This window comes from Argentina silus (genome assembly GCF_951799395.1).
Source record: "Argentina silus genome assembly, chromosome: 7".
NCBI lineage: Eukaryota > Metazoa > Chordata > Actinopteri > Argentiniformes > Argentinidae > Argentina > Argentina silus.
In genome coordinates, this window is record NC_139661.1 from 9,181,727 (window position 1) to 9,207,994 (window position 26,268).

The 26,268-nt window shown below is 43.0% G+C and overlaps 2 protein-coding genes across 2 annotated transcripts in view; one reads left to right on the top strand and one right to left on the bottom strand.

Moving 5' to 3' along the window:
- Window positions 1-16,305, top strand: part of hmcn2 (hemicentin 2) — a gene marked incomplete at its 5' end in the record, with an annotated part of 41,779 nt that extends 25,474 nt beyond the window's left edge. Inside the window, 41 exons of the mRNA XM_083673041.1 lie at window positions 76-157; window positions 257-388; window positions 572-715; window positions 864-1,023; window positions 1,246-1,370; window positions 1,486-1,669; window positions 1,931-2,028; window positions 2,186-2,464; window positions 2,718-2,911; window positions 2,999-3,080; window positions 3,183-3,319; window positions 3,466-3,607; window positions 3,689-3,833; window positions 3,931-4,058; window positions 4,154-4,310; window positions 4,581-4,702; window positions 4,789-4,953; window positions 5,039-5,146; window positions 5,275-5,409; window positions 5,549-5,683; window positions 5,858-6,127; window positions 6,344-6,534; window positions 6,624-6,837; window positions 7,018-7,152; window positions 7,237-7,427; window positions 8,512-8,593; window positions 8,845-9,015; window positions 9,170-9,322; window positions 9,601-9,738; window positions 10,059-10,180; window positions 10,311-10,551; window positions 10,654-10,713; window positions 10,820-10,939; window positions 12,543-12,677; window positions 12,826-12,945; window positions 13,059-13,184; window positions 13,279-13,407; window positions 14,058-14,351; window positions 14,507-14,626; window positions 14,730-14,856; window positions 15,420-16,305. Coding sequence (XP_083529167.1) covers window positions 76-157; window positions 257-388; window positions 572-715; window positions 864-1,023; window positions 1,246-1,370; window positions 1,486-1,669; window positions 1,931-2,028; window positions 2,186-2,464; window positions 2,718-2,911; window positions 2,999-3,080; window positions 3,183-3,319; window positions 3,466-3,607; window positions 3,689-3,833; window positions 3,931-4,058; window positions 4,154-4,310; window positions 4,581-4,702; window positions 4,789-4,953; window positions 5,039-5,146; window positions 5,275-5,409; window positions 5,549-5,683; window positions 5,858-6,127; window positions 6,344-6,534; window positions 6,624-6,837; window positions 7,018-7,152; window positions 7,237-7,427; window positions 8,512-8,593; window positions 8,845-9,015; window positions 9,170-9,322; window positions 9,601-9,738; window positions 10,059-10,180; window positions 10,311-10,551; window positions 10,654-10,713; window positions 10,820-10,939; window positions 12,543-12,677; window positions 12,826-12,945; window positions 13,059-13,184; window positions 13,279-13,407; window positions 14,058-14,351; window positions 14,507-14,626; window positions 14,730-14,856; window positions 15,420-15,798 — 6,372 coding nt within the window. The 3' untranslated portion in view covers window positions 15,799-16,305. The remainder of the gene's footprint in view (window positions 1-75; window positions 158-256; window positions 389-571; window positions 716-863; window positions 1,024-1,245; window positions 1,371-1,485; window positions 1,670-1,930; window positions 2,029-2,185; window positions 2,465-2,717; window positions 2,912-2,998; window positions 3,081-3,182; window positions 3,320-3,465; window positions 3,608-3,688; window positions 3,834-3,930; window positions 4,059-4,153; window positions 4,311-4,580; window positions 4,703-4,788; window positions 4,954-5,038; window positions 5,147-5,274; window positions 5,410-5,548; window positions 5,684-5,857; window positions 6,128-6,343; window positions 6,535-6,623; window positions 6,838-7,017; window positions 7,153-7,236; window positions 7,428-8,511; window positions 8,594-8,844; window positions 9,016-9,169; window positions 9,323-9,600; window positions 9,739-10,058; window positions 10,181-10,310; window positions 10,552-10,653; window positions 10,714-10,819; window positions 10,940-12,542; window positions 12,678-12,825; window positions 12,946-13,058; window positions 13,185-13,278; window positions 13,408-14,057; window positions 14,352-14,506; window positions 14,627-14,729; window positions 14,857-15,419) is intronic.
- A 2,931-nt stretch (window positions 16,306-19,236) lies between these two features.
- On the bottom strand, window positions 19,237-23,437 carry LOC310806540 (uncharacterized protein). The gene is made up of 2 exons (XM_083672680.1): window positions 23,393-23,437; window positions 19,237-20,904 (listed from the first exon to the last, which is right to left on the bottom strand). Exon 2 carries the CDS (start codon window positions 20,863-20,865, stop codon window positions 19,561-19,563), a length of 1,305 nt encoding a protein of 434 aa, XP_083528806.1. The 5' UTR covers window positions 20,866-20,904; window positions 23,393-23,437; the 3' UTR covers window positions 19,237-19,560.
- Between the last annotated feature and the right edge of the window lie 2,831 nt (window positions 23,438-26,268).

The window sequence follows — 26,268 nt, forward strand, 5'->3', positions numbered from 1 at the left end:
AGCCCGAGGGTTTCACAGGTCAAAGTAAAAAACGCTTGTTTTGATATTCTCTGCTGTCTTGTCTTTGGCCAATAGGTGGCTGATGGTGGGATCTACACCTGCAGGGTGTCCAATGTGGCTGGACAGGTGGACAGGACATTTAGGTTGACTGTACATGGTGAGATTTGTACTTATGTACTTATTTGAATTCTTCTTACAGGTATAATGTTGCTGCCACAGTATTAAAGAGGATGACATTGTCATTTTCCCTCCTCAGTACCCCCTGTCTTGGATGGGCCTCTCCATGAGTCCCTCACCCATACCCTGGGCTCCCATGTCACCTTGCTGTGTGAGGCCACTGGGGTCCCTGTACCCAGCGTTACTTGGCTGAAGGATGGCACCCTTATTGGTGAGGGGATGGAAGTGCATTAACATAAATGCAATTTTTACAACCTTTTTATTTTTTTATTTTTATTTTTTACAAATCTTTGAATCTAGTTATGACACCATTGGCTGACATGTATTTAAGTGTTTGAATGTCTGACCTCCAGGTCTAGTTATAGCCTCAGGTCTGTTGTTATTGTCTGCGTAGAGAGCAGTCTGCAGTGGCAGTGGTCAGTACGAGGCAGCAGGCTGGAGCTGGGTCCCCTCACCCTCGCCCACGCCGGCACATACACCTGTGTGGCCAAGAGCATCGAGGGACAGACACAGAAGGACTACACTCTTGATGTGCAAGGTAAAAGCAATCATCTACTGAATCCCCCCCCTCCACACACACACACACACACACACACACACACTGCACATTAAAAAGAGAGCCTATTTGTTCAAGTATATTTGTCAGTGGATTTTTGTCCACATTGAGTCATAGTGCTTTGTCTCAGTGTCGCCCACCATCCTGGACTCTGACCACCCATCTGACCTGAGTGCACCGCTTGGAGAGGAGCTGACCCTGGAGTGCAGAGTGACTGGGACCCCCACGCCCCACCTGAGCTGGCTTAAGAACGGAGACACTCTGAAGGGCATGGACACTGAACACATTGAGTGAGTCCCTCTCTCCCTAAAATCTCCTGTCTACATTCTATGACCATGTCAGTGTTACACTGGGAGCTGCAGTATTACTGACACAGTATGTTTGTGTCCTGTGTCCTGTGTCCTGTGTCCTGTGTGTGTGTGTGTGTGTGTGTGTGTGTGTGTGTGTGTGTGTGTGTGTGTGTGTGTGTGTGTATGTGTGTGTGTGTGTGTGTGTGTGTGTGTGTGTTACAGCATTTCCCCTGATGGCAGCACTCTAACCCTGCTAAGGCTGAGGCCAGAGGACTCTGGGACATATACCTGCCTGGCTGTCAGCGCTGCTGGCCAGGAGAGCAAGATCTACACCCTCTTTGTCTTAGGTCAGTTGTCTACAATCTGCCAGTTGAAAAAGAGAATCAAATGCCCTGTGTCTCTGAGCTCTCCAGCGGCCCCGTCCGGGACTGTTCATCTGATTATAGTGCTCTACCCCCACAGTGCCTCCCTCTATCTCGGGTGAGACCAGTGCCCCCAGGGAGGTGCAGACCACCCAGGACAGTGTGGTGACCCTGGAGTGCCAAGCAGCGGGCAACCCTCCACCGCAGATCAGCTGGCTGAGGAATGGACACCCCCTGTTCCTCTCTCCTCGTACCCGACTCCTCTCTGCAGACACTGTGCTCAGGTCAGAGTTCAGATTTATAGGTGTACTATATAAAATATCAGGTTAGGTTGTTGCTCTCTCTCAAAAACTGCCTGAATGAAATAGTGAAGAGAATAATTATTATTGTTATTGCGTCTGAGCTTCAAGTGTGTTAAAAATGAGTGACTCTGCCTTTGGTGTGTGTGTGTGTGTGTGTGTGTGTGTGTGTGTGTGTGTGTGTGTGTGTGTGTGTGTGTGTGTGTGTGTGTGTGTGTGTGTGTGTGTGTGTGTGTGTGTGTGTAGGATCTCTCCGGTGCAGCTGTCAGACACGGGGGTCTACACGTGTGTGGCACGCAGTCGCGCCGGTCTGGCTGAGCTCAGCTTTGACGTCCAGGTCCAAGGTACCACCTACCTTAACCCAGCTCTCACATGCGCTCATCAATGAGAGGGCTCAAAAAAAGCCAAAACCCACTCTACTCCAGCTATCTCTCCTTTTCTGACATCTGTCTGTCTGTCTGTCTGTCTGTCTGTCTGTCTGTCTGTCTGTCTCTGGCTCAGTGCCTCCAGGGGTTGACCGCGTGGAGCCTGTGGAGCCCGTCACAGTGGTGCAGGGGTCTCTGGTGACACTGACCTGTGAGGCACGGGGTGTCCCCCCTCCCTCTCTGACCTGGCTGAAGGACGGCCAGCCCCTGTCCCTGCACCGCAACCTGCTGCTGGACGGCCAGGAGACCAGGCTGCAGCTGCCTGATGTAGCTGTTTCTGATGAAGGCCTCTACAGCTGTGTGGCCAGCAACCAGGCTGGCAGCAGCACCAAGAGCTTCAACCTCACTGTGCTAGGTGAACAGAAACATCAAATACACTCTCCATCTACCACCATACATACCCAGATACCTGACACATCAACACACACTCTCTGTACACACACTGTATATATATATATAAAGTAAATATATATATACAGTATATCTATATATTAACACAGATAAGGAGTTATAAGCAAAGTGATCCTGGAGCAATAGAAGAGGGACAGCTCATGCCATGTAAATGTCTGTGTGGTTCTGTGTAACATCATCTTGTTTATCTGCTACAGAACCTCCGAAGATCTCCATCTACAGCTCCCCAGAGGAGCTGACAGTGGCAGTGAACAGTGGCCTAGAGCTGGAGTGCTCTGCTGAGGGCGCCCCCCCTCCTACCCTGAGCTGGCTCAAGGATGGACGCCCCCTAGAGGGAGATAGTGAGATAGTGCAGGAGGATGGACACTTCCTCAGGATCAGTAAAGTGCAGGTAAAAATCACAAAGCTCATATGCAGCATTTAGTCAATAGGCATACCTCATAGAAAGCATCAGAGGACTAACTATGCCTGTTACCAGGTCGAAGACGCTGGTCTCTACACCTGTCTGGCCAGCAGCCCAGCAGGAGAGGACGCAAGGAACCACTGGGTCCGTGTCCAAGGTGACAAATGCTTTCCTAGCTTATTCTGTTGATCCTACCAGTACGTAACAAGACATTTGAAGTCACCCCAGTCTTCAATGGTTCTGTGTCTCTTTGTCCCAGCTCCCCCGACCCTTCTTGGCTCTGGTGATGTGAGAGCAGTGTCAGTCCCATCCCAAGGACACTTGACTCTGGAGTGCCAGGCTGACAGTGACCCGCCGCCCGAGATAGAGTGGTACAAGGACGACGCCAAACTACAGGTTAGCCTGGAGGCCATGGGAAACAGAGGGTGCCCAGCCCAGGGCTGACAGGAATCACACAGGGTCGGGTGTCATATAATGTGACTCACCCCACTCTCTCACTCTCTCTTTCTCTCTCTCTTTCTCTCTCTCTCTCTTCCTCTCAGCTCGGGGGTCGTATCCAGAGTCTGGCAGGAGGTCAGTACCTGGAGATCCAGGATGTCAGGTCTCAGGACAGTGGCCACTACAGCTGTGTGGTGACCAACATGGCAGGGAGCACCAGCCTCTTCTTCACAGTGGAGATCCTCTGTAAGTTGTTGAAAACGTTATTGAACAGTTTGTAGATGATGATGTTGAGAAACGTTCTGAAAAATTCTGTTTGCCCCCCAGTGCCTCCGGTCATCCGAGAGAGCAGTTCTGTGGTCACAGCTCACATCAGTCAGAATGCAGTCCTGCCCTGTGAAGTGGAAGGAGACTCTTCCCCTACAGTCATGTGGAGGAAAGATGGCGTCCCTGTAGGTCCTGACAACAACAGGTAAGGACATCATAGCATCTGATACATCATAGCATCATTTGACATACTTTATAGTACTGTAAATGTGTTGAGAGCTGATTAAGTGTGTGTGGTCCAGGTTCACCAAGCTATCTGAGGGCTCCCTGCGTATAAAGGAGGTTCAGCTGACTGATGCTGGGCGGTACTACTGCACTGTGTCCAATCAGGCCGGCTCAGATCACCGCGGGATGGACCTGCGTGTGTTCGGTAAATACAACTCCATGAAATGCAGTTTCACGCCATCACACATTCGAATCTGGTTGTATGTCTTTCCTTACAACGTGAATTGTGTGTACCTGTAGTGGGTCCCTCAATCAGCCCTGGTCCGTTCAACGTGACAGTGAATACAGGGGTGAGAACTGTGCTAAGCTGTGAAACCACGGGCATACCTGCACCTAAAGTCTCCTGGAAGAGAAACGGAACTCCGCTAGATCTCAACCAGCAGCCTGGGGCATATAGGTAAATAGGCAGCAATGAACTATAATATATGCCATTTAGCTGACGCTTTTATCCAAAGCGACTTACATTGCAGTGAGTGCATACATTTCAGTATATATGGTCCCAGCAGGAATCAAACCCACAACCTAAGCGTTGTTAGCGCCATGCTCTACCAACTGAGCCACAAAGGACCACTATGTGATATAGAAATCTTCTATAGATCTTAAATATTAGCATCTAAGAGGATTCATACAGTGTGTAATTTCATGTGTTTTATTGGTTGGATTCAAGGTTACTTTCCTCTGGATCGCTGGTTATTTCTTCCCCATCCAATCAGGATGAGGGATACTTTGAATGCACTGCAGCCAATGAGGTTGGAGAGGAGCGCAGGGTTATTGAGGTTGTCCTGCAAGGTATTTGACACGTTCGTCAGCAGTTTATCAACAGCCCATTTCATATGAGATGAAACAAACTGAAATGTCTCCTCTTTTGATTTTAGTCCCCCCTACCATTGAAGATGACATCACAACAGTCACTGCCGTCAAGATGGCTCCGGTGGTGCTGCCTTGCCATGTCCAGGGGCGTCCTCAGCCTACTGTCACCTGGACCAAGAGTGGGGCCAAGCTGGGCTCCCGAGGGGGGAGTTACCGCGTCCTGCCCACAGGTACAGTAATGCCAGCCGTTAATCAATACGTTGCTATCAGTCTGTATTTGTCGTGGTGTTTTATTGTGCTCTGTTTTTGCTCCAGGTGTGCTGGAAATCACAGCTGCTGTGCCCAGCCATGCAGGCAGGTATACCTGCTCTGCCCGTAATCCTGCAGGAGTGGCCCACAAACACATCACTCTCACTGTGCAAGGTAGGGTCTGGACTTGGAGGGTCTGGACTTGGAGCAGTGTATTTTAAAGTTGGATTTTTTGCAGGTTATATAGATATATATCACATTTCTGTGATACACGTTCATCATGTATTCGGCCTCTCACACAGAACTACCAGAGATCAGGCCCATGTTAGAGGAAGTGCAAGTGGTGTTGCATCATGGAACTGTTCTGCCGTGCGAGGCCCAAGGTTTCCCTCGACCCTCCATTACCTGGCAAAGAGAAGGGGTTCCCATAGCAACAGGTGATGATGACACTGATGACACTGCAATCAACACATAATCTATCATAACAATGTTGAATTCCTATTCTTTTAATCCATCAAAATCATGCAGTTGGATGCTGATACTGGGTATTTATGTTTTCTCTACATGGCTTTACAGGTCACAGACTGGCTCTACTTTCTAACGGAGCACTGAAGTTCTCTCGGGTCACACTTGGGGATGCGGGCACCTACCAGTGCCTGGCACAGAATGAAGCTGGCACAGCTGTGGGCAGAACACGACTTGTCCTGCAAGGTAACACACTTCACGACCCAGGAGAGCATGGAGGATATTGTTTTCAATCTGGAGGCCCTTGTTGACACTTGTTGCCATTGTAACATCATCGCAATAATTGTAAGCCCCTTGACAATGACTCATTTCGTAGAATTACTGTGACGACTAAAAAACCATGCGTTCTGGTTCCTCCAGTTCCTCCTGTTCTGAACGTGCCCCGGATGGAGTACATGGCCGTGCTGGGTCAGCCTGTGAGCCTAGAGTGCGCGGCAGACGGGCAGCCCCAGCCTGAGGTCTTTTGGCACAGGGAACGCAGGCCCCTGGCAGAGGGGGCTCACATCCAGATCTTTGCCAACGGCACCCTGAAGATCACTGCCACCCAGCGCAGCGATGCTGGCATGTACACATGCTCTGCCAAAAATCTGGCCGGAAGGGCAAGCCATGACATGAGGCTGGTCATACTGAGTGAGACACTATGAATCAATATTCTACACACAAATCTCAGCTCAAACTATTCTATCTCCGGGGTATAATATTAATTATTATTATGGTGTTGTATTCCTGGAACCTAAATGCTAATATAACCTTGAATAACCTGAATGTATTCATTGGACTGATTGAATTTGTTGATGTTCAATGGATGTATTGATCTGTCAGTAACAAGCTGAGCTTCTCTTTCAGTCCCGCCCTTGATTCCAGCTGGTCAGCCGGAGCTGACAGTCATCCAGGGGTTCCAGGCTTTGTTACCGTGTGCGGCTCAGGGTTTGCCAGAGCCCAGGGTGTCATGGGAGAAGGATGGTGCCATGGTGCCAAACGTACCGGGCAAATTCACTGTGCTGCGATCTGGAGAGCTGATCATCGAGAGGGCAGAGGTCAGAGATACGTTTCTGTGTTATGTTGTCTTTATGTGGTCAAGGTCATTGAGGTGAATATTCTGATGAGCATGTTTAACCTCCTGCAGCCAGGTGATGGCGGTGTGTTCACCTGTGTGGCCACCAACACAGCAGGCTCTGTGAGACAAGACATCCGTCTGTCAGTCAACATGAGGCCCGCCTTCAAAGAGTTACCTGGCGACGTTGCCCTGAACAAAGGACAGAGCCTCTCGTTATCGTGCCACGCTCAGGGAACACCTACTCCTGTCATCTCATGGACTGCCAACAACAGCCCTTATCCAGGTACTGGTCTGCAACTGGTCTGTCACCTACCTCACACACACACTCTCAACAAGTCCTTCAGACACACTGACACCCACAATGTTCTGTGTGATTCCTATCTATTCTGTGATGAATCGTCATACATCTTGTTGCCATCTTGATCAAGCATTACATACATCTGTAATATGGTCTCTCTGTCAGGCACCAGTGTGGATGAGGCAGGCAGGAGCTCCCTGGTTGTAGAGAACGTGACTATGAGTGATGCAGGAACCTACGTGTGTATAGCAGAGAACAGCGTGGGCACTATCCGAGCACTCTCATTTGTCCGCATCAGAGGTGAGCACATATTTCATATTGTTTATGTTTAGTATTGGATTTGACATATGTTTGATGCATGTGTGATGGTTCTGTCCTGTTTAGAGCCTCCAGTGTTAAAGGGAGAGGCCCACACCTCCCAGACTGTGGTCCAAGGTGGTACTGCCATGCTGGACTGCCCTGTCCATGGAGACCCCAGCCCTGTCCTGCGCTGGCTACGTGATGGGAGACCCCTTCTCCGCTCTCTACGCCTGCAACCTCTTCATAATGGCTCCTTGGCCATCTACAGTGTCTCGGTAAACACAGCCATCACCTGACACCTGTTTCTAACCTCCAGTATCACTGGCTGGACCACTGCAGTACCACCCGATCCTTCAGAAAATCAAGATCTCCTTCAGAAAGTCAGTAGATTAGATTATGAAAATGCCCACACAAACAAGAAAGAGACTCAGCTAAAATAATTATTCTTTTATGAGAATTAATGGTGAAGAATTTCGATGAGAACAAAATAATGGAGCAGCATCTCAAATCCCCAGTAGCCAATCTAAAATTGATCTGCAGTCCTGACTCATGGAACATTGTGTGACTCAGCAGCTGTGTCTTGTCCCAATCTGTCTGGCCGTAATCAGATTGGAAGGAGTTCTGTTGGGCTAACAGTATTACCCAGAGAGGGAGCGGAGAGATGGATGTTCCCAGGCTCTCTTACTGGACTGCAGGCTGTAATGCTGTTAACTCTCTAATTGATGCTGTAATTGTACGCCCTACAGCTGAGACTTTCTCAGAGACAGATGACTCTCCTTCCCACAGAGTTCAATACAATGTGATACTTCCTCTTCCTGATGCCATACTCACACTTATTTTAAATAAGCTAATGGAAAAAAACATAACTTGCTTTTCCGAAAAATGTCAGAAAATGATGAGAATAAGTGCAAGTCTGTATATGCACTAACCAATGCTGTTCACTCTCGGTGGAGTTTCTCGCTCAAATAATGCAGACAAAATGCGATATGCAAAAGCATATCAATCCCCCTACAGTGATACAATGATAATGTGCCCCTGTCAGAGAGTGCTCTGTCAGTCCTCTATCCCTCACATGGCAACTGTAACTCACTAGCTATATTCCGCCATAGATTGAAGACCCATCTCTTCAGGCTACATCTTAACTGTCCCTCCTAAAGACCTCTTCATCCCCACTACCCCCCTGTACAAGTTTCTCTTCTGTAAATAAATTAATACTTTTTCTTATGATGACTGATGGATAGATGATTCACTTACTTAAACAAATGTATTTGTTGTAAGTCACTTTGGATAAAGGCGTCTGTAAATGCCATAAATGGAATGTATTGGAATGTAAATGTATCTGTCCCCATCTTGTGTCAGAGTGGAGATGCAGGGGAGTATCAGTGTGTGGCTGAGAGTGAGGCTGGAGTTGCTGAGAGGACCATTTCTCTCAAAGTGCAGAGTGAGTGAACCATGAACACTGTCACACAGCATCCATCTACGTACTTCACTTTTTTTTAGATGTGTTTGAAACATCCGTACAGTGCACTTAAATGTTACTCTAGCTTCATTAGATAAATGGATGCATCAAAGAATAATTGCATTCTTATAACTAATAATTGAATAGTTGCATTTGAACACACACCAACAACACACCCAAGACATGTTGCACCGAGCAAGAGATAGTTAAACAAATGTTCCCTCTCCTGACAGTTCATGGGGGTTACTCTAACTGGGAGGAGTGGGGCCCATGCAGCACCACCTGTGGACGAGGGATTCAAGAGCGAGTCAGGCTGTGCAACAATCCAGAGCCAGTCAATGGGGGGCGAACATGTGATGGTCCCAGTATGGACTCCAGGAGGTGTCAGATTGCTCTCTGTCCAGGTATAGTTGGCTGATCTCTTGACAGATGCTGTCCATTTGATCAGCACAATGATATGATTGTACAGAGTACAGAGTGTGATCATGGATTCCTATTCAAACACTCTCCTCTCTCCCTCTCTCTCTCTCTCTCTCTCTCTGTCTATGGTGATTGAAGGCGAGTCTCCTCGTAAGGCCAGAGGCAGTCTGATAGGGATGGTGAATGACCGGGAGTTTGGGGTGTCCTTCCTGGAGGCTAACATCACAGAGAACCCAGAGGAGGGCACCAGCACATTGCAGGCTCACCTGGACAACATACCTCCTAGTGTGGGTGAGTGTGACAATAGGGAAGCCACTTCAAACAGTAATACAATAGTACTCTGGCAGAAACACCCATGTTGTCAGTCAGCAAACACTGTGCAAGCCTTCTGTGATACCAATTGCATTATGTTGATCATGTAATTTGATAAGCTTATTGATCCTAGCCTTATTGCTTTGATAAGCTTATTGATCCTGATCTAGTCCTAGCCTTTAGAACATGATTTATCGTGTTCTCAGTGTGAGTTACGGTGCATAGTTCAGATGAGGTCATGCTGCTGTGTGTTCCAGGTCCCTTGCTACGGGTGCTGGTGTCTGTGTTTGCGCCCATCTACTGGACCACGGTGCTGCAGAGCGGAGCAGCCAGAAATGGCTACTCACTGACCCAAGGCCTGTTCAGACAGGAGTCTCAGCTAGAGTTTGAGACAGGTGAGCCCTGTAGTGACCAATTACATTATGTAGGAAACTCTGAGGTTATTTCTTAACCGTAAGTGTAGTCCCAACTGTTGTTTTATCAACTAATACAGATCTTCACATCAACCATTCGTCCCTGTATGAAACTGTACATACCGTAGTAAACACAACCAGCAGATGGCATATTTCTCCATGACTGCATTTTTCCATTTTGGTTTTAGACTTATGACAGCTCAAGTGTTATCTAAGTATTAAGTATCTTCCTTTGGGTACAGTATGTTACTGACATGGGGGTTAGTATTTGTTCTGAGACTTTTGTATATGTGTTCAACCAGGGGAGATCCTTCGATTAACCCATGTGGCCAGAGGTCTGGACTCTGAGGGGGCTCTCCTAATTGACATTGTCATCAATGGCTTTGTCCCTCCGACATTATCAACCTCCCATCTGAATCTGCAGGTACATGCTGATTTCCTGTTCTATTCTATCTTAACCTATCCTATCCTCAAGATTTAGCATGACAGTGATCTGTATGTCTCTGATATCTCTGCAATCGATCTATTGACAATGATTGTGTTGTGTTGTGCAGGAGTTTGATGAGTCGTACGTGCAGACGGGTCCAGGGCAGCTGTACTCGTGGTCGTCCCAGGCCCACCAGAGGGCAGATAGTCCCATGGTGCTGCGCTGTAACCACACCATAGTATATGAGGGGAGGGAGGAGCGCCAGGGACCCCTGCTCCAGCTGCTCAAGGTGTCCAGGATGAGTGGGATCTACAGCATGTTCACTCTCAGTCTGGACTTCCAGATCACAGCCTCACTGCTCATACCAGGTCTGTGACAAATCTAGCTAGTAAACTGTTTATTTTTTCAGTATTAAAGTTTGGATGCAGCGACAGTACTCATGGATTGAACATGGTGCTCTTTATCTTCAGAGGGTGATGGAGAAACATGCCCTAAAGGTTTTGTCCTGGATACAGCCTCTTATTGTGCTGGTATGTTTGCTGTTTTTTTTACTGTATGTATGTATGTTCTTAATACATCTTTTTTAAATTAGTTCAAATGTATGATGTTCATGAACTGTACATCTTGAATCCTTAGATGAGGATGAATGTGCTCTCCGGTCCCCCTGCTCTCATTCCTGTAACAACGTCATGGGTGGTTTCTCCTGTGTCTGTACCTCTGGCTTCACCATTTCCGCCGAGTCTAACACCTGCCAAGGTCAGGCCAAGGAAACACACAGCCAACTCTTAAGTTATATCAAAAAATTACAAAAACTGTAAATACACTTTAGAACAAAACAATATTGTGTCTGGAGTAGAAAATATGCAAAACAAATGCAAAAAACACTGATGAATGGATGACCTCCATGTTGTTTTTCTACTCAAGCCACAACATAGTTTTGCTCTCATTACTATATATTTTTAGGCATTGAGATTACCTATACCAGTGGAGGCTGGTACAATGAGCCTGTCCTCTGATTTCTACCTCCATTAGCCTCCCCTGACATACAGTGCATTCGGAAAGTATTCAGACCCCTTCACTTTTTCCACATTTTGTTATGTTACGGCCTTATTCTAAAATGGATTCAATTCATTTTTTCCCTCATCAATCTATACACAATACCCCATAATGACAAAGCCAAAACAGGTTTTTAGAATTAGCTAATTTATTAAAAATAAAAAACTGAAATATCACATTTACATAAGTATTCAGACCTTTTCCTTTGACACTCGAAATTGAGCTCAGGTGCATCCTGTTTCCATTGATGTTTCTATGATTGGAGTCCACCTGCGGTAAATTCAATTGATTGGACATGATTTGTAACGGCACACACCTGTCTATATTAGGTCCCATCATTGACAATACATGTCAGAGCAAAAACCAGGCCATGAGGTCGAAGGAATTGTCCATAGACCTCCGAGACAGGATTGTGTCGAGGCACAGAACTGGGGAAGGGTACAAAAAAATGTCTGCAGTATTGAAGGTCCCCAAGAACACAGTAGCCTCCATCATTCTTAAATGGAAGAAGTTTGGATATCAAGTATCAGAACTCGTGAACCCAAGTGCAGCACACAGAGTCAGGACACAGGTCAAGAAATAATAGAGTATTTAATAAGGGACAAGCAGGAAATGGGGAACGGAGTAAACTGGGCAGGCAGATTTGGCAGAGCAGACAGAGCAGGTAGGCAGGGTAGGCAGGTGGGTAGGGTTTTCCAGGCGGAGGTTGAAACACGATAAGGCAGTCCTAAGAAAAGCAAATAATCCGATAGGGGTTAGGCAAAGACACAGTCCAAAAACACACAGTCAAAAACCAGGAAACAACAGGCGAGATATTGCTGGGATGTATAGGTATGAAGCACTATGATGAATTGGCAGGGAGTAGATGGAAAACCAGGGTATAAAACACAAAAACGGTGATGAGGAGCGAGCCGCAGGTGTGTAGATAGTAGGTGGAGATGGTGACGTGAATGATTGGCAGGAGCCTTTTAATTTAATCCATTTTAAATGTAGTCTGTAACACAACAAAATGTGGAAAAAGTGAAGGGGTTTGAATACTTTCCGAAGGCACTGTACATGAGGTATTTCTGTATTTCAATTTGAATGAATGTACTGACATTTCTAAAAAATGGTTTTCGCTTTGTCATTCTGGGGTGTTGTGTGTGGATGGATGCCAAATTCTTTTAATTTAATCCATTTTAAACTCTATAACGCAACAAAATGTGGAAAAAGTGAAGGGGTCTGAATACTTTCTGAAGGCACTAGACGTATAAGTATAAGTGCTGTATGAAAGTGTACATAACACTGGTATTGTACTCTGCAGATATTGATGAATGTGCTCAGGGCTCCCACATGTGCCACTACAACCAACAGTGTGTCAACACAGTTGGCACATACCGATGCCAGGCCAAGTGTGGCCCCGGGTTCAAGCCCAGTGCCATGGCAACCAGCTGTGAAGGCAAGTCTTCCTTTTGTTATTTCAGCCGTTTCTCATTTGAATTTGACCTGTAATATGATAGCCCCCACGAAGGTGTATTGTACAATGGTGATAATGGATGATAAATTGTGGTATTACGGCAACTGAGACTTGTGAACTGTTTGTTCAGATGTGGATGAGTGCCAGGAGTCCTCTCTTTCCCCGTGCCAGCACCAGTGTCTCAACACCCTGGGCTCCTTCCGCTGTGCCTGCCACCCTGGCTACCAGCTCTCTGGTCACCGCTGTCTGGGTCAGCCATGTTTCTAAATCAAAATGTCAACTTCTGCTTATTGATCATATTTCAGATCAAATCCATAGTTTTGTTAATGCATTTCCTATCTTTCAATGCTTGTGTCTATACAGACATCAATGAGTGTACTAGGAATGTGTGCCCAGCTCACCAACAGTGCCGCAACACAGAGGGAGGATATCAGTGTTTCGACAGCTGCCCAACTGGTTTCACCAAAGCAGAGAATGGGGCGTGCGTGGGTATGGTGCTACACTATCATTTTCACTGCACAGTAGATGCTTGCAGGTACAGGTTTGGCAGCTCTGGCATGTTTTTGTTTTTCTTTGTGACCAGATGTGGATGAGTGCCAGGATGGGAGTCACATGTGCCGCTACAGCCAGGTCTGTCAGAACACCATCGGGGGGTATGGTTGTGTGTGTCCCAGAGGGTACCGCTCCCAGGGCGTGGGACGCCCATGTCTGGGTAAGACGCTCCCTTCTCTCATACATGTTTGACTCCACAAAATTGTATGTTATGAATATGACTATTGAATGAATAAAATCTGTTTTGAGTAGTGTCGTGGAGATCTAGGGTTACTACTTAGTATTTGGTGAGACTCTGCACAAATAGGCACGTACACAATATATGTTTTATTTACTTATTTTAATGATTGCAAGCATGGCAGTCTGTTTCTAACAAACAGAGAGCTCGAAACAAAGTTACAAGCATACATTTATACTTTCAACCCCCCCCCCCCCCCCCCCCAGGGTGGTTCTTCACATATTCTTATCTGCCTTTCCACATTGAAGCAGTTGGGTCACCTCAAACAGTTGTGATATGTACAACTTCTTCACAACTGCCTTGTCAGCTACACATCCTCATGTCTAGTTTTTAATACAGTTCATAAGCAATATTTCTATTTCTCTACAGTTCATAAGCAATACTTCTACTTCTCAAAGGGTGACTCTCAGGTCACACAGTTGTTATAGACAAACATTCATTACATGATTAATGCTTACATGATTAATGCTTAAATGGTTAGTATTATTAACATTATTAACGCTTACCAGCATTTCATAGTACAGATACTTATTGAGCCATTACAGTAGTCTAAGTCGAGTTTTGCCTTTCAGACATTGATGAGTGCCTGCAGACGCCGAGTCCTTGTGCCCACCAGTGCCGCAATGTGCCAGGCAGCTTCAGGTGTCTGTGCCCGCCGGGCACTGTGTTACTGGGGGATGGGCGCTCCTGTGCTGGTTTAGAGCGAGGACAGGGCTTCAAGAATGGCACACGTGTCAGGGCAAGACTGCGCCCACAGCTGGTGTCCTCCCTGGGCAGGCCCATCCTCTCCAGGAACCATGGGGTGTCCCGCATCACCAGACAGAGCTGCCCCCTGGGCTACACCAACAGGGATGGCACATGTGTCGGTGAGTGGCCTTCGCAAAGGCATCGGAAGTCAGTTTGGCAATCACTCATTTTCATCCAAAGACAATTTAGATGTTGCTTTTGAACAGTGGTTCATCAAGTGTTTCTCCCTTGTGTTGCTGGTGTTCACCTTATCATGTGACTCGTCTTTGTACAGATGTGGATGAGTGTCTCCTGAGGAACCCATGTCAACATGAGTGCAGAAACACCATAGGAAGTTTCCAGTGCCTCTGTCCCCCAGGTTACCAGCTCTTACCCAATGGCAAGAACTGCAGAGGTATGATCGCATACAGTACACTACACTACATAAACCACCCATCATGACTATTTATTGTTGCCATTAAGAGAAAAACATTGAGTTTAATTTCTGATGCTTCCAGACATTGATGAGTGTGCAGTACAAGGTATCCAGTGTGGACACAACCAGATGTGCTTCAATACTCGTGGAGGGTATCAGTGTCTGGACACCCCCTGCCCAGCATCCTATCAGAGAGGCGGAAGTCCGGGGTAAGGAGTGGACTTTTAATCTGATGGTTAAGACAGATCTGAATAACTGATGGGCACAGTCACCAATCTCTTTATATTGTTGTGCCATGCATGCATGCACCATTGCAGTATATACAGTGGCTTCAGAAAGTATTCAGACCCCACATTTTTCACTTTCACTTTTTCCACATGTTGTTGTGTTATAGGCTCAATTTAAAATGTATTAAATTATAATTTTTTGCCATCAATCCACACATAATACCCCATAATGACAAAGCGAAAACAGGTTTTTAGAAATGTCTACAAATGTATTAATATTGAAATATAGAAATACCTCATTTACATAAGTATACAGACCCTTTGCTATGACACTTTAAAAATGATCTCAAATGCAAGTTTAATGCATTAGTTGAATTGAGTCCATCTTAATGCATATTAATAGTTCATGTGATTTTGGAATTAATATCTTTGTTTTTATAGGGTCTCTGATAGGAATCAAGCCACTGTATAGACTGTGTGTCATAAACTTCATGGTATGAGTTCTTCTGAAAGTTAGACATGCTCCTTTTTTCTCTCCGCAACAGGACATGCTACAGGCCCTGCTCTCGGGACTGTGCAACCGGGGGGTCCCCTCTGCTACTACAGTATAAGTTGCTGACCCTCCCCCTTGGCATCCCAGCCAATCACAATGTGGTGCGCCTGTCGGCCTTCTCGGAGGTAGGGGTGCTGCAGGAGCGAACGTCCTTTACCATCCTGGAGCAGGGCGGAGAGGCAGGGGCAGGGGGCCAGGTGTTTGGCATCAGGGACGAGGCAGGCCGGGGCATCATCTACACCCTGCGGGCCCTGGAGAGGTCAGGACTGGTGCGTCTGAGGGTGCAGGCCACCACCCTTTCTACACAGGGGAAGATTACATACCAGAGTATCTTCATCATCTACATATCCATCTCCAGATACCCCTACTGAGCCCATTGGCTGGTCTGGAACTGACTGTTGCCCAGAGTGACCTTAACCTGGGCAGTGCCCCCACATCCCGGGACACAGAGCCTGCTATGCCAAGAAAGCACTAATTATAAGACAAGGCATTATCAGAGAAGATAACATGGAGATTTGGACCCGTATCTGTGATGTAGTAAACTGGATTGAAATGAACCTTAAATTGTGAGGACACAGTTTTGTACAAAATATATTCTTAAAAAGAATATTGGCCTTAATAGGTTTGGTTGAATTAATTATAATTACAATGAACAAGGCCACAATGGTTCCATAGCATTACAATGGCGTGCAGCTATTTACAATGCCTTCGGAAGGTATTCAGACCCCTTCTCTTTTTCCACATTTTGTTGTGTTATAGACTCAATTTAAAATGGATTAAATTAAAATAATTTGCCATCAATCCACACACAATACCCCAGAATGACAAAGCGAAAACAGGTTTTTAGAAATTTCTGTAAATTTATTAAAATTGAAATACAGAAATACCTAATCTATATACGTATTCAGACCCTTTGCTATGACTTAGCTAAAATGCAAAAATGGCATCAACAAGTCACTCAATAAGTTGAATTGAGTCCATCTTAATGCAAGGATAATAGTTCATGTAATTTTGGAATTAATATCTTTGTTTTATAGGGTCTCTGATTTGCATAGGAATCAATTACACACTGTGTGGATCAGGTTGTCATTACAAACTGAGCAAATGGAGAGGAACAAGGCCTCTCAGGAATGCGACCCTGAGGCCTGGGGAGACTTACAAAAATCTACAAAGTTGAATAGTGGAGAGGAAAAAGCACAGTTGATGGGACATCATCATCTCAGTCACTCTACAAAGCATTAAGTTTGGTGCAAATCCAGCACATGCAATCCACACCATCTCCCGTGTGAAGAATAATGGTAGCTGCATCAAGTTATTGGTATGTTTGTCACTGGCAGGGTCTGGGGAGTTTGTCAGGATCAAGAGAAAATTATGAAATTTGCTGAGTTGGTAGTGACATCCTAATCTGCACAGTCTGTAATTGATTCCTATGCAAATCAAAGACCCTATAAAAACAAAGATATTAATTCTAAAATTACATTAACTATTATCCTTGCATTAAGATTTACTCAATTTATTGAGTCATTTGTTGGTGACATTTTTGCATTTTAGCTAATTTTAAGAGTGTCATAGCAAAGGGTCTGAATACTTATGTATATGAGGTATTTCTGTATTTAAAATTTAATAAATTTACTGAAATTTCAAAAAACGTGTTTTCGCTTTGTCGTTCTGGGTTATTGTGTGTGGATTGATGGCAAATTCTTTTAATTTAATACATTTTAATTTAATACATAACAAAATGTGGAAAAAGTGAAGGGGTCTGAATACTTTCCGAAGGCACTGTATATTGTGAAAAGTAACACATATGGCAATATTATTTTATCTCAAGTGTTTTTCTATTCTTTTTTTAAAGTAATTGTGATCATGCGAAGCTGTAAGGTGCTACTCTGAATGTACTTGAGTGTTTTTAAGTTGATGACATTAGCTTGAAGCAGGGGGACAAATAACTTTGTCCCTGGGAGGATGTCTGTGCAAGATCAGGAGTCAAATGGTGCTTGTGCTGCAAGAACTAAAGGTTACAGTAAAAGAAAGCATTGCTTAAAGGGGCAATCTGGTATTGCAAAATTTAACTTAAAAAAATGCCTCATGAGCTTAGTTCAACTGTTTTACACCATCAGAACCCAAAATATAAACTTGTATTACTCCATTGTTTGGAAATGTCATTGTAAACAAACAATGTATACTGTAGCTTCAAAACATGGTTAAAAGTATAATTTTGATCTCATGGATGGTCAGTCCTTGCATCCATAGCTCTGTCTTTGTATTTGAGAGTGGTTACACTTCTCCAGCCCCATCTCTCAACTGTTTACCAAATAAAGTGGTGGGAGAACACTTTGTTATAGTTTGATTCCCAGATTGCTCCTTTAACTTAAGGGTTACGGTTAGGGTTACGCATTTCCATCTGAGCAGGAAGTAGCAGCGTTTGATTGCACTTATCTATGCATACTCAGTGAATACACACTCAAACAAGCCCAAATATGGAGAATGGAAAAAGTGAATGGGTGATTCAAAGAGGAAGAGAAGCAGTGTAGAATGCATAACCAATTAGAATGCAAAAGCTCATTCTGTGACCTGAACACACACAAAAACAAACCCAAATACAGTACAAATATGGCAACATAATGCACAATGAGGTATTGGATTTACTGCTCCTTTTTTCCTATTGTACGTTGAATTAACCAATATTTCAATGCCACTGCAAATAGAAATCCTGTGGGATGGTTCTTTTTTGCTCACTTTGTGTTACTATCAGCCAGAATCATAGGTAGCTGTGTATGAAATGTGTTATGCCACAAGTATTGACACAAATATGCCATTAAAACAGCTAATATTCAGTTCAGTTACCTACAGCACTACCTCTTGAGGACTTCAACCATTGTATTTTGAATGCAGAAAATTAATTAAACCTCTCTTTAAGTATTTCACTGTATTTTGATGTTGAATATTTTATCCAGGACTTATTGACACTGTTGAGTTAAAGCTCCTAATTCTTGATTTTATATTGTCAATGGTTTTTGGGCTGTATAATATTTTCAATACAATTTCATACTGAACTGAGGATACACATACCAGGCTACAATGATCATTGTCATACAACATTTGCATGTATGAATTTTAGAAATTAAAATGAATTTACAGACACACAATCGAAGGCATCACTGACTCTCTGGATTAAGTTGACCATGTATTAAAATCCATGTACAGGGGTAACAACCAACGTGGTGTTAAAATTGTTGATACAGTACAGTATGTACAATATGTTATATTGTCCTTCCTTCCCCAGTAACTGTGCAGACATTTAGTAGCATTGACTTAAATATGTGCTATGCTGAAGTCTCATTGTGCATCGAATAACAGTAAAGTTTTATAAAGTTCACAATCTCTTGGCATTGTTTTAAAGTCTTTTGAAGATTTTATAACAGAACCACATCCTGCCAAATTGAACACAAACAAGGAAATGACTGAAAGAGAGAGCACAGATCTGCCTCCACAAGTGTCTCAAGTTCAAATTTAATTTATTGTAAGTGCATTGCGGTTTAACTGACTGATCCAATTCAAATATATCCATCTTAAGTTGGATATCTGATGTGCCAGTTAAGCACAGTTTATCAGTTTATGACAGTCCTTCACATTTGCATTCATAAGGAGTTATACATTGATAACTTGATTTCACAATCCTCATGGAACTTGATTAGTTCAATTCCCCCAAAAAATCAGACAAACACAATGTGTTACCATGGCCACTTTTATTCCTGCTTGATATCAGTACTGTATGCAACCACAACTTCTTGTTTTTTCTTTCTGGGAGGGATGCAACAATCCAGTCTACACTTAGATAAGAGGCTGTTTAGCTCTCCTCATGACCTTGTTTTTTTTTTAAATTTGTCTTGTCTAACTTGTTTTGTTTACGCTCATAAATCTCTTCCTGTTTAATATCCTATTACAAAGCTCGTCCATTAAGAGGGAAACACATTCAACAATCTCTCTACCAACATGATGCAGATCATTTGAAGTGTTTTCATATCATGGAGCACTCTGTTTGTCAATGCATTAGTTTATCCTATAAGCATCACAGTTGTTCAACTGAAAAAGGCTTAGAAGCAAAACATTTTCCAAAAATCTCAAAATCAGTATCATGACAGCAACAGTCCTGATTTTTGTAATGCATTATCAACATTTGGAACCAGAACCTTTTCAAATTCCCACAGCTTTTTGTCCACCAACAGCTGATCTTTTTTGAGGCTCCCCTGTAGAGGAACTCTAACATGCACTATGCGACACACATCAGGGGGCACCCATCGTGTCTCCCCTGAAGTCTTCAGTACAGTGTGCACAGATGTCTGCTCTACATATCTGGGGTTGATAATCAGCTTGGAGGGGTTGACAACAGATTTCCTCGAGGGTTCTCTGTAAATATGTTCCAGGATGTTGATCCCTGGAATGTTCCTCCATTGTGGCAGCTTGAACTTGCCACTGTCCTCAAATTGGGTTTTGGGGAAGATGTGGTTCTCGATGAGGAAGACTCCTACTTTTGGGTGCTGATGCTGGAGGTCGTCCAGCAAAAGCTGCAGATTGGCATGTTTGTAAGGCATAATGATCTCATCGATGTCATTGAGAAGTAGATACTTCGACTGGTACATGTACCTATAGATGCATTCATTCAGAGTGGTCAGCTGCCCATAGTAGTGGAGATCCCCTTTGTGTTGTACAAAATTCCAGCCTTTGGAAGGGTTGAGGAACTGATCAATGGGCCATTGAACTATCTCAAGTATGCCCTCTTCCCTGTAGTTAAGGAGGACTCGTTGCAGGTCTGGACCACAGCTGGTGTTATAGATGACCACTCTCTGCACTCCAATTAGTTTGTACACTTCCATAGTTTGGACAAACTGGAGGACATTGTTGTACCCACCGAAAAGGCTTGAGATGCACACAGTGAAGTTGTATGGAAATGTATCCTCTCTTCTCTCTTTGTTTTGTATGGACAGGAAGTGCTGGTCTTGGTTATCAGTGGTGTTTGAATATATTGAAATGGTGACATGTGTCGCAGTGCACATAGGTTGGCTCAGACACAAGACATCTGTGGTCACAAAGGGGAACCCAAAATGGTCACTGTGCATTTCAATTTGTGCCAGAAAGCCACAATGGCAATGATGTTGACAACAGAAAATGCAATAAAGTGGCTGGAGACTATCTCTCTTGATGATACTAATGATGCGAGTAGCCCCATGCAGTCTGTGGTCTTTGTAGGCAGAGACCATTACATGGTTTGTGTCTTTAATGGGAGTTATTGTTTGCTTACTTTCCATCATTTGACAGCTATGATTATGAGTCTTTGGAGAGTAAATGTTTGTTATGGCATAATTGAACAATTTGATATAAAGGCATGCACATATTACAGCAGCAATGGATATTAGAAGAACAAACTTCAATTTCTGCATACTTTTTGTCCACCAAAATCCAGTTCTGTGATTCTAGACCTATTGTGGGGAGACAAACATTATTGTTAAGATAAATTCAGCAAGTTGCAGGCACCCTTATAACCCCATGCAAGATCTGGCTTTTAATAGTTTAGTCACTACAAAGCAATAGTATGATTTTGTATCAAGACAATACACTTTGCTTTGATGCTAATATCAGATATGTGCGTGCAATTGCCTCTTCAGAACGCGCGCTCTGGCACACTGTGGACCAAGTTTTGTGGGCCAACTATTTTGTATTCACTCCGGTGTAAACTGGTCAGGGCTAGAACCCAATCTGACCCGTCAGGTTTCAAGTCTCCTTGTTAACGGATCCGTTTGGGTACGGGTCTGACTGTCACGAATCCGTTCGGGTCCCTTTACTCAAAAAGACCTATAACAAATTTAAGAATTCTTTATTTAAAAAAAAAGGAAAAATACCGTGACAGCGGTGGTGTATTCCGGGTGCCAGCTAATGCATGTTTCCCTCTCATCAAAATAGGATTCTTCGACATTACGCGTTGTTTGAAGAATGACAGTTTTGTGCAAGACTTTCTTTGACATGCTCTAGGATTAGCCGACAGGTGTCGTGTTAGATAGTGTTTCCTTGCCGGATAGTGTTCCCGATCTGACAGAAAGTTTTGAAGAGTAATCTAATGAAAATATTGTAAAAATAACAATGAAAGTGGCTTGCACTTATGGAACTTAGTTCTCCAAAGCAGTTTCATGATGACTAATTACGGTCATTGACGATGTCATGAATATTCATGTTATATTATTGAACTTTTGCAATTCTGAATAATTACTACTACAGTGACCATTATCAATCATGGTATACCCTTGTTCATCACATTTTTGTATTACAACAGATGTGATATTCCCATGCACTTTAGATCGGCTATTTTAAAATAATTATGAATTCAAAATCTGTATATTTTTCATTTATTCATCTGTAAGACCTTGCTGATGCGTGAAGATGACATATAAAACAAATTGATTAATGTTGGTGTTAAACTGACACATTCACACACGATAACATCAATTAATGTTCCGAATTCAATAATAAATGTTACAATATTCTTAACAATGCATGACAACACTTGGAATGCAATGATGACATGTAAGTAAGCCATCATCAAAGTTTAGCTTTAGATACCTTTTAAAACCACAATTAATAAAGGGGGAACAATATTTGACAAGGGAGGCTACTGACACGACACCGGCACATGAAATAGACGAACGCCGCAGGAAAAAAAAAAAGATCTTCTCTTCTGGCTCAGCGATACAGTGTGGTGGTGTGTTTTTTTGTTTTAATCTATGAATGTGTGTGCAACCCGAGTGTGAAGCCTATGGTTGCAACTAAGTTAGACCCTGACATATTTTCGTTGACCTGAGTATCTATGGCTGATGGACAGTGGAATGATGATGCAGTATTACAGTAATGTAAGGGTATGATCATTACAGTAAAGACATGTATGTAAATGTATTTGTTGTAAGTCGCTTTGGATAAAGGCGTCTGCTAAATGCCATAAATTTAAATGTAAATTACATATTTGACATCAGAGTTATTGATTTCCTGTAATGACTCTGAGAGAGTGTTGTTATAGGCAAGTATTGCATTGTGAACAGTTGAAATGTATTTCAATATGTATTTAACTATAACACAGTGAATTACTGAGATGAAAAAGTGGTTACAGTAGATGATGCATGTGCTTTATATGTGTTTTTCATTAGAAGAGTTCACAAGAGTTTTGAAAGTTGAGCACATATATCTGATATTAGCAATACAGCAATTTGAACAACTGAAAAACTAATAGATAGGCTAAGTGAAAATGCAATAAGTTGAAACATTGCTCTGTTGAATTATAAATATGATCATAAATAAATAAATGAAACAGTAGCCTAATCGGAATGGTTTTTTTTGTTAATTGCTGTGAAACAGTATAGTGAACAGGTATTGCATAATAGGCTTACTGCGGCATACTCTTTACCTTTAATTTCGTTGTATGTTTTTTTTTTTTCTATGCGAAATCTAAGACCTTAATCCACAATACTGAATTTCACAATGTTCACAATGTGAGACAGTGTTGATAGGCTAGATTAATCAATGGCATTATTAACATGAATTATTGATCAATGAATATATGCAATACACATACTTGATAATAATGTAGTGTGCTTTGTAAATGCATTAACTAAGTTGACCATGTTATACTGTAGTCTAGGAGATACACTGAGTGAGATACACTGTAGCTAAGCCTACTGTTTTACTCAAGTTGTCCAATTTTTTTCTTTTTAACATATAATAATCAACATTACAGGAAGCAACATTACAGGTTGTACATTTGAACCTGAACTTGACAATAACTCACGCTCGCTGTTTTACCGAGTTCCACTATTATCATCTGTCGCACTGACTATAATCACACTTAATTCGAGGAATAATGCCATTAGTGTTGCACCTGTTATTGATCCACAATTAAACATACACAATTCCTGGTTTACATACCTGATGATACTAAGGTTATCGCTTGCGATACAGTATTACATGTAGCCTAGTCGACGAGGAATTGATATGGTGCAATATTGTGGGATGGATGATATTCCGTGAAATAACACCCCTCCCCGTTCAAAGCACCACGTCCTATAGTACATAAATCCCATGGGTCTTGATTTGAATAAATGGCAGTGTACAACAGGCAACTGTCAGAGCCTCTCCCTCACATATTCATAGCAGTTAATTATTCATTATCACCCCATTAGGCCCACACACTACACAGTCCATAGCCTTTGGCGCATGGCTCACATCCCAGCGTACTTTCCAGTAAAAGCTCTGTCACTATCAAAGCAGGTTTGAATAGCAATGGGTAAGCAGATGCGTTTACAAATTGGGCTGAAAAGATTCTGCACTGCCAGCATTTGCTATGGGATTGAGAGTGAACTTGAGAATAAGCCAAGAGTATAGATGAGCAACACTTACTTTAAAAAAAACAACAACCCAAAAAACCTGTGGAGTGTGTGTGTGAGTGTGTGTGAGTGTGTGTGTGTGTGTGTGTGTGTGTGTGTGTGTGTGTGTGTGTGTGTGTGTGTGTGTGTTTCATCATTTATAAATGTATGATAAAAGACTATTTTCTGAGTTGTGTTATATACTGTAACCATATCCATACAGACTATCAATTTAACTTTTCTGTGAATCCATTATGGCCGCTATAATGAGCAGGTTGCCTTCGTGTGTTCAAGATTGGGTTCTCATCTCCTGAAACATTTGCTATGAGGTTCTTAACTTGGAGTTGATCGTATTAGTCAGATGTATTTTGGACCCCATTGTGTACCGGGATGCAACATTGACCTTGTATAATCTTGAGAATGTGCTGGTTGACGACTATGATGCACATATCTCTGTTAGAGGGACCCCTCTTAGTGTGGCCCAGTATGTTTTGACGAGTTGAATACTGTTTCAAGAAATGTGGTCAAGCAACCGAGAAAAACTGTAAGCCTACATGTTAGTGTTGGGTCAATAGCCTACCATATACTTAAGATTATTTTACTAGTGGATGTTGGGTTAATATACATGTGGATTCTGCATACTATTTTCAATGTGGAAAGTATGCATTTCATAACTTGAATTACAATTTCAAATGATTTCATCAGGGTCCATTTTTTACAGAGGTTATGCACAACCCATTCAGGAGGAATCCTTCCCCAGGAGATTTCTTTCCTGCTCTACAGCTAGAAACTGCATTTTGGTGCACTCTCAACTACATAATGTATGCAATGAATAGATCTTAGATGGATTCATTTTTTGACAACTTTGCTTTTATTTATTTTTTATATGTTTTTAGGGCATTTCTGCTTTATTGGGATACAGACAGTAGAGACTGACAGGAAGGAGAGAGGAGTGATGACATGCAAGACGTGTCGAGGGTCGGAATCGAACCAGGAACGTTGCGATTATGTGGTATGCGCATTAGTGTGCTACGCCACTATGCACCCCTGCTATTTTGCTTTTATTCGGGCAACTTCGATAATGCCCCTCCCCAAGAATGAACACGCTGTCTCAATGCAATTCATTAATATCATATGACTCATGGTTAATAATATCACCAAATTTAGCACAGAGGTCGAGGTAGAAAATATTGTAATGACCCTGTGTAAGGCCCGTTAGCAGCTCCGCCAAGGGAGTTAACTCTCTTGGGGCTGGTTTCACAGACAGGGCTCAGATTAAGCCAGGAGTAGGCCTTAATGGGCCAGATTCACAGACAAGGTTTAAGGCTAGTCCCAGACTAAAATGCCTGTTTGAGCTGTCTGAACTCAAACGACTTGCACAGACTTATCTTACAACAGTTGTAGATTTAGCCTGTTCTGGATTAAACAAAGCCGATTGCAAGAAGGAGGATTAGAGCTACTCTAGGACTTAATTGAAACTAGTTTAACTAGTACACATATGGTCTTACTAAACTAGGACATTTAAGTAGCTTTCATGAACATGGCTTAAATTTGGCTTAGTTAGTCGGAGACTATGGAGGACTGGAGTACGGTAAGTAAGCCTAAATGAGAACACCTGGGTTAAGCCTCATTAGGTTAAGTATGAGCCCATGCTGTTGGTCTAATGGTCCTCATAAAAACCCGGAAAGGAATAGAAAACACCATTACTGGTGTGAATCTTGAGACAAAACAATGGCAGAGGCAAAAATAATTAGTTCAAGAAACTTTAGTGAGCATGAAAAAACGCTACTAAAACAAATTGTGTCAAACCATCCAGTTATTGAAAGTAAAAACCATACTGCTGGTACTGAGCAAAAGAAAAAGAGTGGTTGGGCTGCAATTTGCAGTGAATTCAATGCAAATGAAAATGTAACCACAAGAACAGTACAACAACTTCAGGTGAGATATCTTCATTATTATCAGTATTTCACATTTCTCATATTCATATTTTTGTGACATCACTTATATTGAATGATATCTGCCTTTATAGATTCTGTGGAAGAACCTTGAACTGGCTTTAAAGAGAGAATGCAGAGATCAGAAGAGAGCAATTTAATACTGGTGGTGGACCACCAAAAAAAGACAAGACAGATGAATTGAGTGACTTACTGTCTGGAATAATAGAGCACCAGCAACCTCTGGATGGTATAGCAGACGATGACCGTTTGGACAGTTCAGATGAAGAACTGAGCACAAATGGTAAATATACCAAAGAAAGTAAATTGGTTCCTTCCTTTGGTAAATATATTCCACTGTCTGTCAATCTTTATACTTCTTTCATTCCAAGGACCATATGAGTTTATTTGTGCTTCTAACCGTGTTCTTTTTCCAGAGGAAACAAACTTGAACAGGTTGGAAGAGCCAGTGCATAGTCCGTGTGTACCCTCCACATCTGCTACA